The sequence below is a fragment of the Colias philodice genome, chromosome 28 (genome assembly GCF_061535455.1).
Source record: "Colias philodice isolate Cphi_HAF_F1 chromosome 28, ilColPhil1 Martin Lab GWU primary, whole genome shotgun sequence".
Classification (NCBI taxonomy): Eukaryota; Metazoa; Arthropoda; class Insecta; order Lepidoptera; family Pieridae; genus Colias; species Colias philodice.
Window position 1 is genome coordinate 3,128,498 of NC_143113.1, and position 14,776 is coordinate 3,143,273.

A 14,776-nucleotide genomic window follows, 5' to 3' on the forward strand; every position below is an offset into this window, starting at 1 on the left:
TTTCACTCTTGTGGCTTCACTCCTGTTGGTCGTAGCGTGATGATATATTATAGCCTATAGCCTTCCTCGATAAATGAGCTATCTAGCACCGAAAGAATTTTTCAAATCGGACCAGTAGTTCCCGAGATTAGCGCGTTCAAACAAACAAACTCTTCAGCTTAATATTGGTATAGATTTGTTCTAAGATAAATTGTCCCTAATTATACTTTGATATATGTGCAGGCTTATAAAATAGCTCACACTACATATTTCTCGTTATAAGTGTAGGAAATAGCATTATAATAAAAGATAAACATGTAACTTGATATCAAACTTTACATCAAATCATTTTGGTTCCTTTGTTGTTTTTTTATGTATTTTTTTTTTCATAATTTGGTATGGTCTATCTATCAGTTTGTATCCAGTACTCTTCCCATTTAACATTTCTCGTGTTATGAATTTATAATTATTGTAAAATCTTGTATTTGTATAACTCAATAAAGCGCGTCACACACGGTGAAGATACTATAATATTTTATCTTAAGATACTGTTATATTTTATATTACAGTATCTTAACGCATCCGGTATCAGCGTTCGGACCATCATTTTTCTTTTTGTCATTGCGTACTAAGACCCCTGTAGAACCGCCATCCTGTTACAAATGACTCGAAATTTTGTGGGTCATTTGTAACAGGCGCTTAAAGGTATTGTAAATGGCGTCGCTCAGCTGTCAAACTGAGATATTTCGTTGGATTATTGACAGAAATATTAAGTAAGCGAGTGACAAACAGAACGCATATTTTCAATCCCTTACATTAACTGTCCATGTAGTAAATGTATTTGAAAAACGATTTTTATATAATCAATACCTTTCTTCCATACAATTTAGTGCTATAATTTGGTCATTATCAATTCCAGGTAATCAACTGCTACGTAGCCCTTGGTCTCAACGAAGAGGAACCATCAGCTCGAGGCCAGAACCTCGCCGTGTATAAGGAAACATTCGAAGCCATTTTCCTTGAGGACACGGAAAGATTCTATACGAGAGAAAGTACGGATTTCTTGAGGAACAATCCGGTCACTGAATATATGATTAAGGTGAGGTTTATATGAACAATATATTATAGAATCTAGAGGAAAATATATTAAGCTTAAATGAGAATTAAACCCGAATTTTCTACTTTTCTCGGAATTGTTATAGGCTGTATGGCAATCTGGGTAAACATATATCATTTTCTTTAAAACTATATAAATTTATGTCCATAATAAATTTGTTTGGTAGCTTTTGTATGGAAAACTATTACACTAAAACCAAAACAAAGGCAAAAACAAGCAACTCTTTAACTCAATATTCATCCGTTTAAAGAATAAAATTACCTAGTCAAGTCAATAAATTTTCAGGTGGAACAGAAACTACTTCAAAGTTAACAAATCATACAAAACAAAGTCGTATACAAATCTAAATATCCAAGTCATGTCCACTTTAATTTCATTCTAAATTTACTAATTAAAACTTTACATTCCAGGCGGAACAAAGGCTACAAGAGGAACAGAGGCGTGTGCAAGTGTATCTCCACGAAACGACAATGGAACGACTGGCCAAGACCTGCGACAGAGTTCTCATCGAGAAACACCTCGAGATATTCCACGCTGAGTTCCAGGTGAGATATAAATCCATACTATCCATACTAATATTATAAATGCGAAAGTAACTCTGTCTGTCTGTTATTCAATCACGCCTAAACTACTGAACCAATTTTCATGAATTTTGGTATGGAGATATTTTGATACCCGAGAAAGGACATAGGCTACCTTTTATTGCGAAACCTCTAGTCTTAATATATACAGGGTGTCCCACTATTGGTATACTAAGCGTGATGGAACTTGTAGTTTTGCATACACTGATCACGTAAAAAATACTTAAAAAAAAAATTAGGTCCAAAATTTTTTGCTAAATTTTTCCTGAAAATCCATGTTTTCTTCTCTAGCTTCGCGCAGCCGGCATATACTGCTTCTCTAATATGAGCATTTTGTCTATGAAAACATAATCTTAAACGATAGCTCACGTGCTGGTGGCAAAGTTGGGCAGGTTGCTTGTTTTGGGTGTACACATAAAGTTTTAAGAATTCATGTATTTGAAAAAAAAATGCGTCTGGATTTTTTAAATTATTTTTTACGTACTCAGCGTATGCAAAACTATAACCTCCTTTGAGCTTAGTATACCAACAGTGGGACACCCTGTATAAATCTCGTGTCACAATGTTTGTCCTCAATGGACTCCTAAACCACTTTAACCGATTATAATAAAACTCGCACACCATATGCAGTTCGATCTAACTTAAGTGATAGGATAGTGTAGGTACCACGGGCGAAGCCGACAAAAGATACAAGATAAGACAGATTAAAAAAAGCGCATAAATAAATAATAGTTTTATTTTAATTTATTTTAAAATAAATAATAGATTTATGTGTTTAAAAATACTGGTCACGACAGATTAAAAAGCAGACTCAAGTTGCAACACACATGGCCAATGGCCATATTATGGCTAGAAGATACTTAAACTTTTTATGTAATCGCTATAGGATCTACTCTGCTTAATATTGTAACGTAGGTGCAGAAAATCACACTGCAAGCATCAAAGAGCAATAAAATTCTAATCATAATCGATTCAACAGCATTCTGTGTCGTCATAGGTATTGCTTTTGGATAATAAGGTTTATAACAACTCTCACTATATTATATGACATTTATAAATAAAAATATCGAAACGTAGAAAAATGAATTTTATATCATTACCTGCGGTCCGCCCCGGCTTCGCCCGTGGTACATATTTACGTTTTCTCTACATAAGAACCATCCTCGTACTTCAAGGAATATAATTAAAAAAAGAATTGTCGAAATCGGTTCAGCCGTTCACACGTGATGCCGTGACAACGCAAAACGGGTTTCATTTTTATATATATCGTTATTCATACAAATACTAAAAATAAATCAATTTCGTATTATGTATTTCTATTAGAGCGAGCGCCCACGAGCAACTTAGTTGCCCGGCAACTATTTTGTCTCTGTCGCTGTCTCCTCGCAAAGTTTTGAACGATGCGCTCACGAAAGCGACAGCAACGCAACTTTTTCTTTAAAATTTTCTGCATTTATCAACATGGTTTTCGAAGAGACGGTTGTGGTCTGTGCTCTTGTCCCGCATAGTTCCCATTCCCGTGGGATTTCCGGGATTAAACCTATCCTATGTGTTAATCCAAGTTACTCTCTATATGTGTGCTAAATTTCATTGTAATCGGTTCAGTAGTTTATGCGTGAAAACTGAAAGCCATACAAACCATACAAACCTTTCCTCTTTATAATATTAGAATAGATATGTAATCTTAATTGAAAAAAGTTTAGTAAATGTGCAGTTCCAACAAAACGATATAACATATTTTTCTATGGCGTCGTTACTAGATTACATTGCTGAATTTTATTGAACTGTCAATGTTGCCTATTAAAATGGCTCTACTATAGACAGAAAACTACTAATAATAAAAATAACTTAATTAAAAACAATATTATTAATTTATTAAATAGGTTTGAAGTCGGTGCCAAGCACTAAGCACTTAGTATTAAGCCCGTGCATCGACATCAAACCTTTTTAGTAAATAAAACATCTAAATAATATGTAGTAATTAATAATAAATGTAATTATTATTAAAGTGAAACTTTTATTACATCGTCTCAAACTTTTTGGTCTGTGTAGCGCATGTCGCGTGTATCGCGGCTGCGAGTAGGTATACCTACTCGGCAGCCGACCGTCACGCGACATGCGCTACACAAAGCAGTGTTCGGAACCGTTCGAACAGTTTCACTTTTACCGTGGTTTCATAAAACCACACAACATTTTTTTTTGCTCGTGCGCGCTAGCTGTAATAATATGAATATCAATCTTTTTTATTTTTTACTTTTCCGTTTTTGAAGTCGGTTGTTTTTAACGAAGTTATTTTTATTTAATACTTTTTAGTGTATTTTTCAACACAAATCAAACGAGCCCAAACTCGATAAAGTTGAGTCAATATATTACTAAGTTCCTATGGCCACCTTCCGATTCCATCATCAAATCAGCGCTATGTCATAATAATGTTTCATCGCTATCCAATTTACATAAATTGTATACAAAATTTCAGCTCAATCGGTTACCTGGAAATGAATCAAAGTTACTTGCTACATTTCAATTAAGTCATCGAGACCAGACGAAAATGCTCATAAAATAAAAACTACTGGGCTTATCCGAATAAAATTTATGGGACCAATTCCACACCATTCCGCATCAAAAAAAAAAAAGAATCACGTAAACCGGTTCAGAAACCTCGGAGTAATCGGTGTCCATACATAAAAAAATATACCGGCCGAATTGATAACCTCCTCCTTTTTTTTAAGTCGGTTAAAACTACAGTATACGAGAATAAAATACGTTGACATAAATAGGTATTATCGCTACGCCGGTTACGCGGCAACTGGCCGGCGGCCGTCGCCTGGCAACATTTTTGTCGCCGTGCGCGCACTTGCATTGAAACCAATAGATAGGGCGACAGTTGCGTCGCGGGCTTGTCTCCGAACCCGCGGACAAAAAAGTCTCCCGGGAGTTGCGTCGCTACGTACGTGCACTTTCATACTAGCCCATGGCTGGAGAGACAAAATAGTTGCGGAGACAAAATTGTTGCGGAGACAAAGTTGCTCGTGGGCGCTCGCTCTTACTGAAAGAAAATTGCCATTTTTGTTGAAACCAACGGCCGTGTGATTTTATGGTCCTTCGAGTCGGATCCTCTATATTTATTTTGTGTTGAAATATTACATAAACAATTTCAATCAAATTTATATCCATCTCACAGAAACTCCTAGACGCTGACAAGAACGCGGACCTAGGTCGTATGTACAGCCTGGTGGCTCGTATACCGGACGGTCTGTGTGAACTGCGGCGCCTGCTCGAGCAGCACATACACGCGCAGGGGCTGCAGGCGATCGACAAGTGCGGGGAGAGTGCGCATACGGTATGTGTTAATACAAAAACTCCGAAAAATACATCTTATAGAAAGAAAGAAAAGACACCAAAAAAATTATAAAACATGCCATAAACACGCAAACACATCAAAAACTCACCAAAATACACCATAAATGTACTAAATCATGCGATAAACATACATAAACAAACCAGCCGTTCGGCGAGAACGTGCACACAGTACGACACTAGTATAACACAGTAGAATAACACAGAATACACAGTACAACAAAGAATATTGCAGTACAACACAGAATACTGCAGTACAATACAGAATACCAGTACAACACAAAATACCACAATGCAACAATAACATTACAGTACAACAGGGTACATTACAAAAATAAAGAAAAAAAAAATACATGAAGTAAAACATGTTTTAAATCTATTTTAAAAATACAATACAAATTAATAATAATTCTCCTTCCAGGATCCAAAAGTATACGTGTCCACTATACTAGAAGTGCACAAGAAATATAACGCGCTAGTGTTGGTCGCGTTCAACAATGACTCTGGATTCGTAGCGGCTTTGGACAAGGCTTGCGGACGGTTTATTAACAGTGAGTATTCTATATATTATATACTAAACTAGCTACTCCGCGCGGTTTCACCCCCGTGGCTCCACCCCTGTTGGTCGTAGCGTAATGATATATAGCCTAGCCTTCCTCTATAAATGGTCTATCTAACACCGAAAGAATTTTTCAAATCGGACCAGTAGTTCCCGAGATTAACTCTTCAACTTTATAATATTAGTATAGATATTATACTAGATTTATAATGAGGAATGTTTTGTGTGTGTGTTTGTTTGTAACGAATAAACTAAAAAGCTGCTCAATCGATTTTAAAATTACTGCTTTTGACAATGATTGCTATACCGCCTTATCTTTCCAAGCTATCAGCTTGTATTTTAGGAGATAAAGAAAGAAATTTCAATTATTAAAATATTTTCGTTGGATTTCATTGATTGGTGCTCCGTGCAATATTTTTAAAACCTCTAGTATTTTTATAAAAATTTTTTTTTTTTTTTTTTTTTTTTTATTATTATTATATCTGCGATCAGTCGCTAGACTATAAGCGGATATGTTGAAGGCGCGTATGGCAGGAAGGATGCTGCTCCCATTGGAGTCCACCCTTTATTTAATCGGGCTTGGTAGCCGGCAGTGTTGACTAGTCAAAAATGTCTCGTCGCTTTTTGAGTCGACGCACGTTTTCAGGTTGAAGCAGTTTTGTAGCAAGTGGGTTTGGATGTTTTCTCAATCGCACTTTGTATGAAAAATGTTGCGTACATATTTCCTCTTTGATGGTTGGTATATTCAATAAAGTGTGGACCTCTTCTGTTTTGATGAACCAGGGAGCACCTGATAATTGCTTGAGAATATAGTTTTGAACTCGTTGCATTATCATTATATTAGAGTTACAGCTTGCACCCCAAAGTTGCAGTCCGTATGTCCATATTGGTTTAAGGACTGTTTTATAAATGAGGAGTTTGTTGTTCATGGACAGTTTTGAGTTTCGACCTAGAAGCCAGTGGAGTCCTCTGTATTTTAAATTTATTTCGTCCCTTTTTTTTTTAATGTGTTCTTTCCAGGTAAGCCGACGATCTAGATGCATGCCCAAGTACTTGACAGTATCACAGTGGGGAAGTTGAGTACCGTTTAGTGTAACAGGAGCACAGTTATCTTTGCGAAGAGTAAAGGTCACGTGTACTGATTTAGTGACACTGGCAGTAATTTTCCATTTTTTCATCCAAGATTCTATTTCATTCAGTGCCTTTTGTAGATTTTGGGATGCTTGCATCGGACATTTGTGTGATGCAAGTAACGCTGTATCGTCTGCAAACGTCGCAACTACTACATCTGAGTTTCTTGGAATATCGGATGTGTATAGGGTGTACAAAACTGGTCCGAGTACTGATCCCTGTGGTACTCCAGCAAGGATATTGTAGAAGCCTGATGTACATTCGTTTTCTGTTACTTGAAATATTCTATTGGATATATAAGAAGCCAAAACTCCATAGAAGGTATGTGGTAATAAATTTTTGATTTTGTACAATAGACCTTTATGCCAAACTTTGTCAAAAGCCTGCTGTATGTCAAGAAATGCAGATGAACAATATTCTTTCTTTTCAAAGGACTTTCTTATGCTTCTACAAACTCTGTGGACCTGTTCCAATGTGGCATGTTCACTACGGAATCCAAATTGATGGTCAGGGATAATTGATTTTTGTTTAAGGATGTCATTAAGTCTATGGAGCAGAGATTTCTCGAATAATTTAGATGTAGTTGGCAGAAGACTGATCGGTCGGTATGAGGTTAGTTCATGAGCAGGCTTTCCAGGTTTAAGTATCATTATGACCTGCGAGACTTTCCATAAATCAGGAAAGTGCCCTATTCGCAGTATAGCATTAAATAATGAGGTAAGAAATACTATTCCCTTTCGTGGCAATTCCTTCAGGACCTTTCCATCAATGAGGTCAAACCCTGGTGCTTTGTTACTGTCCATGATTGTAATGTTCCTACGGATTTCTTTAGGAGTTACTAGTTTTAGAGGAAGATCGAGTTGGTAGTCCTGCATGAGAACTGAATCAATATACGTTTCATCATCGTCATATTCTGTTCGGTTTGACTGGAAAACTTGACTAAGATGATTTGCGAAAGCTGTAGCTTTGTCTTGCGGGGATTTAGCCCAGTTCCCGCCTTGAGTTCGAATTGGTGGTTTGTGATGAAGTGGCCGGTCAAAGTTTTTGCATGCCTTCCAAAGTGAGTAATTTGTGGCTTTGGTGTTTGTTAGATTTTCCAGATAAGCTTGCATCGATGCATCATTGGCTTCGGATAAAAGAGCTTTCAGGTCCTTGGTGGCTTTATTCAGTTTCTTTTTATCGTTTGGGTGTCTACTTGTATGCCATACTCGCCTCAGTCTCCTCTTTTCCAATATTTTTGTTTTTATGGATTCTGAGATAAGCTTGTCCTGAGGTAGGCGGTTCGGTAAGTTGGGAGTACATGTCCAGCAGCATTCCTGTATTGTTGTGGTAAAAATTCTTGTAGCTTCATCTATATCTGTCTCAGTCTTCAGGGGTATTTTCAGATCAAGCCTATCGTTAACCAGTTTGTGGAACCTTTTCCAATTAGTGCGTGTATTATAAAGTTTTATACTTTTTGAAACTTTAATAGCATTTATGCCAATGGTTAGTATAACTGGGACATGATTCGAGTCAACGTCCAGGCATGTTTGTATGTGATGGAATAGGCTTGATAAACCCTTCATTATAAAAAAGTCAATAACATCAGGCAATCTTTTCGAATCACTTGGCCAGTTGGTAGGATCTGATGTAGAGATGGTTCCTAACATATTTTTGTCAATACTCTTCTTGAGTTCTCTCCCCCTAGTGTTAGTGAGTCTTGAAGCCCAATGAACATTTTTTGCATTCCAGTCCCCGCCGGCAATAAATCGAGTGCCAAGTGTGTTAAAAAATTCATTGTACTGTCCATCTGTTATTTTGTGCTTAGGAGGACTGTAAACAGCAGACACATTAAAATTTCCAATTTTATCCTCAATCGAGATGGTGGCTGCTTGCAAGTGGGCTGTTCTGTATTTAGGTTGGGCATGATGTTTGATGTTGGACTTGACTATAACAGCAGCACCGGCGTGAGCAGTACCATCTGGGTGGTTAGTTGCATATACATCATAATTACTTATTCTAAAAGTGCTATTATTATTGAAATGTGTTTCAGCCACAAGAAGTATGTCAATTTGGTGTGAGTGCAATAGAAGTTCAACTTCATGTTTTTTTGGAGACAGACCGTCTGGGTTCCAAGTTGCTATTTTGAGTGACGTCATTTTGATATTTTGGACACGAGGGTAGTAATCAGGTTGATTAGTGTGCTCATTTGTTGGAGTATAAGATCAAATTTTTCTGCTTGTCTGAGTAGCATGTCTTCAATGGTTTTGTTTGTTGGTGGAATTATAGGATCATTGTTTTTATTACCTCGTAGTACATCAGAATATCTCATGTTTTTGTTGCTATTAGTATTTTGTGTGAAATTATCTTTACTATTTAGCAGTGGGTTTTGAGTGTTAGAGTTTTGTATTGTTTTATTTGTTTCTCTATTTATAAGATGTGAGCGGTTCTTTTCTTTTCTTTCTAGAATTTCTCTGTACACTTCACAACCCTTATAATTTGCTGGATGTGCACCAAGACACAAAGCACATTTTGCTGGTGTAGTACGATCAGTCTTTGGGCAATCTGCCGTTCTATGAGATTGTGCACATTTAACACAGCGATAGGGCCTCATACAATAATTCTTAGAGTGGCCATATTGCTGGCATCTTTGACATTGTACAATAGTGTTTCGTTTCCGGGGATCTTCTATAGTGACTGCTTGGTGATAGATGAATTTGATATTTTTTACAGCTGTATTGTTCGAATTCTGTTTTAGGTTAGCAAAGAATGTTGAAGTTGGTTTCTTGTCTGGCCCGTATTTGGCATTAATTATTTCTCCAATAACTACATTTCCAGTTTCCTCGATGGCTTCTTTAATAATTGTGATGGGTGTAGAATGGTGAAGGTTTTTGATGACGATTCTACAGGGGCGTTCATCTTTGCTATTAAATGTGTGTCCAATTAAACCTTTTTCTCTGACAATAGATACTGTTTTCTTATAAGAATCTATAGTTTGGCAATTAATGCGTAATTGGTTTTGGTTAACGATTTTGTAAGTAAAGTCTTCTTTGCTAATGGTGTTTTCTAATAGTTCAGTAAGCTTATTGACATCTTTGATACCATATAATATTATTGGAGGTGGTTTTGTTACTTTCTTGATGGGTTCACTATTTTTACTCAAATCATCTTCCCTTTGGTCAACGGGAAGACCACAGTACTGGTTGTGAATTGATATTCTTTCTGGAGATGGAGAGGATGTTTTTTTCCGCTTGGCATTTCTTAGGGAAGGTACTCGTTGCCAAGTAGGAGGAATAGTGTCTTGGGTTAAATCAGAACTGGACTGAGTTTGGATGTTTTCAATTTCAGATGTTGATATGCTTCTAGGTTTTGACATGAATAAGCTTGGGTGAAACGCTTGTTGTACAAATTTTTTGTTGCTTTGTTTACAAGCAGTGGTTTTATTAGGTGATTTCTCATTATTCCTTGGCATTAGCTGAGTTTCAGTTTCATTTGAAATACAAGTTGGGGAGTTTTCATTATAATTACTCATATTTTTCAATGATCAAACTAGTAGCATGTTTATATTCATTAATCATTATTAACTTATATATAGTATTATGCAATTAATTTTTTTTTTTTTTTTGTTTTTTATTATTGTTTTTTTTTTTGTTTTGAAATTTTTTTTTATTATTTATTATTTTTAAAAGTTAATGATATTTATATTCTATTATTATTTATTTAGGTAGTAGCAACACAGGTAATATTGTCTATGGATTGTCATGACATGTCAATGTCATGTCATCTTCACTTGACAATAGTAATGTAAGGTTTAGTTGAGGGTAGTCTGTAGTTTGCAAAAAGTTTTAAGTGTCACTATAGAGTTTTAGCACTAGTTTTTTTTACGAAAAACACAACACTTTCACTGGATAACAATCACACATGAACTTCAGGTTATATTTTCCACTTTTTTCACTTTTAAACGACATAAACTAGAATATTTCCCGTAGTAACGATTTTATCTTCACGAGAGTATGTTTTCGTGGTTATGACAGTTGACAGTTTTTATAAAAATGATAAACAATTTTGCGTATGTGTAGCTCTGATGATTCCATGAATATAAGCTTATTTTAATGACTGATTAGTTATTTCCGTTGCTACTACAAAAATATGTGATATTCATTATAGTATATTCATTATCATTTCAACACGTCACCATTAAAAATGCACTATATTTACTATTACTAAAAAAATTCCCACAGGCAACGCAGTGACAAAAGCGGCGAACTCGTCGTCCAAAAGCCCAGAGCTATTGGCCAAATATTGCGATCTGTTGTTGAAGAAATCAAGCAAGAATCCAGAGGAAGCCGAATTGGAAGATACGCTGAATCAAGTGGTTAGTTAATAGTTTATTTGGTGCTTTTTGACGTGACAACGTCTTAGAATTCGATAGAGCCGGCTGCACGCACGAAAAAACATGAGTCATGCGGCGTTACCTCGCTCTGAGGCGTTCCATGTAAGGCTTGAAGTGCGAGCGAGAGCGCGGAACGAGCGACAAAGAAGCACAATCGGACGTTGACACGTTCAACTATCGTCAGTAAACCGACTTTACAGACAACCAATTTTTTTTTTTCAAAAAAATGTTTTTGATTTACTCAGAATTGACTTGACTCGACTGAAAAAATACCTAAATTTTGGTGAATTTGAATTACCTTTGTAAAATTCAATATTAATTCAGATAAGAAGGGCTTTGAGATTTGTTATTGTTAAAAAATTTAAACTGAAAACAGCACTGTGCCATTTTAAACTTGGCTCAAGTCGTGTAATTTTTTCTGACCCAAAGTGTAATTAATAAGTTTTTCATAAATTGTACCCAAAATAACAAAACAATTTGAACTTCATATTGAATTTGGTATAATTCAGTCAATTCATCACTACATAGTATAAAACAAAGTCGCTTTATGTGCCCCTATGTATTTTTAAATCTTTAAAATTACGCAGCTGATTTTGATGTGGTTTTTTTTAATAGAGAGAGTGATTCTCGAGATAAGTTTAAGTAATATCATTTATTGGGTTTAAAAACAGCGGACAAAGCCGCGAGCGGGTCGCTAGTTTCTTTATAAATATTAATTATTTAATGCATTATAATAATAATTAATATGTTTTTTGCAGATGGTTGTATTCAAATACATAGAGGACAAGGACGTATTCCAAAAGTTCTACAGTAAAATGCTCGCCAAGAGACTCGTGCAGCACATGTCCGCTAGCGATGACGCTGAGGTAAATAATAAATAAATATACATGTTTAATGTTTAAATATAAGTAAATGCTCGATAGGATTTGTCCAATTTTATTAGAAAAGATATTGAGAAACATATATTATTCTGTTATTATTTAAATTGTTAAAATACGTCCTTATTTATTTTATACGTTTACGACATTTTATACGTCCTTATATTGTATTATACTTAGGGCCGATTTTTCAATGCTGAGTTAAAACTTATTCGTCGAATAACGTATTAAACTACCATTTCAAATATGTTCGTGTAACACTTTATTGGACGGATAAATTTTAACCAAGGATTGAAAAATCGGCCCTTAATAACTCAGGCCCCGGAATCACAGACACAATAGAAAATCTATTGTGTCGTGAACCGATCGGGCCGCTCGGGGCTCAATGGGTTAATTAATATATAAGAATTTTCGAATCAATGCAGTAGTTTATTGCATTTATTTGTTGCTAACATTGAAGATATGTGTGTATTTATATATTATGAATTATTTTCACTAAAATTTACTTACTGTAATATTTTAAGAGATTATTTAACTCGAGTTCTCAAAGAGATTCATTCAAATAACTATTGAAATATAATATATCTCGATAAGTAAGCATTTTATCGGTTATTTAAAACAATAATTCTAAAATAATATATTTTATTTGCAGGCTTCAATGATCTCAAAGTTAAAACAGGCGTGCGGTTTCGAATACACAAGCAAATTGCAAAGAATGTTCCAAGTAAGTTACTTTTTAAATTTTTTATTTTTTATTAATACATATTTTTCAATCAATAAAGTGTTAGTTAGTTAGTTAAACTTTCACGTGTCTTTTTTTGTATTTAATAGTTAAACTAATCAAACATATTTCGACTAATTGCATCGATGACGAGCATTCAGAATTAACGACGCCAGCTTATAAAACGTTATCTCATGTTAAATCGTTGAGTACGCCACAAAAGAAGTCCCGAAGACGCGTGCCATGAAAGAAGTCCCGTAGACGTGTGTCACGAAAGAAGTCCCGTAGACGTGCGCCACAAAAGAAGTCCCGTAGACATTGCGCTTTATGCGCAAAAAAAAACTGACTTGTCAAATTTAGTACATACCTTCGCCGTGGGACTTTTTTCGTGGCGCGTACTCTTGTACTTATTTTAACAGACTTTGAACATTTCAATTCGACTTGCAAGGCTTTTTTTTAAATTTTATTTTTAATGTATAACAGGACATAGGCGTATCGAAGGATCTGAACGAGAACTTCCGCAAGCACATAGCGAACAGCAGCGAAGCGCCGCTGCACATTGACTTCAGTATACAAGTGCTGTCCTCCGGCTCGTGGCCCTTCCAGCAGTCCACCTCCTTCCAGCTGCCCACCGAGGTATATGATGGACAAACAGACAAACATGTTGTTGGAAAATAATTTAAACGAATACACCGTGCACACACACACACAGAGAGATAGATAGTCAAACAGATATGCAGACAGATAGTATCTCATTTGAAAAACACTTAAAAGCGTAGTTTATAAGGTTCATTATATGAAATCAACATCCACATTTAAGTTGATTAAACCGAAAATTTCATAAATGTTATATCAAAAGAAGAAATAACTAGATGAAACACAAAAACTTCTAGTATACTAGTAATAATACATAAGCACCCTAAAAAAAAAATTATTTATTATTTCAAAAACTAATACTATATCTGAAATGTATATTTTGGTTTTATGGCATTCAAATGCTTTATAAATATAACATTTTAAATAATATAAAAAATACAACCACGAGGCGGAATCGTCGCCCCAGATTGGCGGAAGACGCGGGTTCAAATCCCGCTTTGTATTCAATTTTTTTCTATTCTTTAAAAATGTATATATCTACATATTATATTTAATTAATTTATTGATATATTCCAGTTGGAGCGTTCAGTGCACCGTTTCACGACGTTCTACTCGTCGCAGCACTCGGGCAGAAAGCTCAACTGGCTCTATAACATGAGCAAGGGCGAGCTTGTCACCAATTGTTTTAAGAACAGGTACCTATATTATTATTATATGTATGTTTAAAGCTATTACATAGCTTCTATCGCGGGCCTTGAGCGCGGGGACCGAATCGAGAAATTCCGTAACGAAAAAACCTCACGCTCCCCACGGGGACGGGCGCGGAGGTGTGGCTTGAAGGCATACCATGCAATAGCTTTACCGCGGCAGTCCCCGAGTGACACACGTCTTTTTTATTAATTATTTAGCATTTTTAGCTTCGCATGTATGTTTGTGTGTGACCGACTCCTTAAGGGCCGGCGCAGATATAGCGCAGCGCATTTTTCATAGTCAAACTATCATCGATATTGTCTTCATTAAAATATTAAATTATAATATTCAAAAGACTAGAATCGATTTTAGCCCACTTTGAACGCACGAATGTAATTCAAACATTGTACACTTATCAAGGACTAGCTGTGCCGCGCGGATTCATCCGCTCCTGTTGGTCCTAACGTGATGATATATAGCCTATAACCTTCCTCGATAAATGGGCTATCTAACACCGAAAGAATTTTTCAAATCGGGCCAATAGTTCCTGAGATTAGCGCGTTCAAACAAATAAACTCTTCAGCTTATTAGTATAGATTGGTGACAATACATACAATAATTTCATGACAAACCATTTTTGGATCACTTACTGGAGCATGTTCTTTAGTGTTTTTTTTTTAATAATAATTAGTATAAAATATATTTTCTCGTATATTATTCAAATATAATATTATAAGAAATAAAACGGGAGGCCGGTTTAAATATTAGTTTGAATGTAATAAGAATGTACTGCG

The 14,776-nt window shown here is 35.6% G+C and overlaps 1 protein-coding gene across 4 annotated transcripts in view; it reads left to right on the forward strand.

The window, feature by feature from the left end:
* Cul1 (cullin 1) overlaps nt 1-14,776 on the forward strand; it is a 65,418-nt gene that overhangs the window by 44,364 nt on the left and 6,278 nt on the right. For all 4 annotated transcript variants that reach the window (XM_089712174.1, XM_089712175.1, XM_089712173.1 and 1 more), the window contains exons 8-16: nt 899-1,078; nt 1,507-1,641; nt 4,859-5,017; nt 5,456-5,585; nt 10,945-11,078; nt 11,855-11,962; nt 12,627-12,698; nt 13,179-13,331; nt 13,869-13,987. In XM_089712174.1, the coding sequence (XP_089568300.1) occupies nt 899-1,078; nt 1,507-1,641; nt 4,859-5,017; nt 5,456-5,585; nt 10,945-11,078; nt 11,855-11,962; nt 12,627-12,698; nt 13,179-13,331; nt 13,869-13,987 (1,190 nt within the window). The remainder of the gene's footprint in view (nt 1-898; nt 1,079-1,506; nt 1,642-4,858; nt 5,018-5,455; nt 5,586-10,944; nt 11,079-11,854; nt 11,963-12,626; nt 12,699-13,178; nt 13,332-13,868; nt 13,988-14,776) is intronic.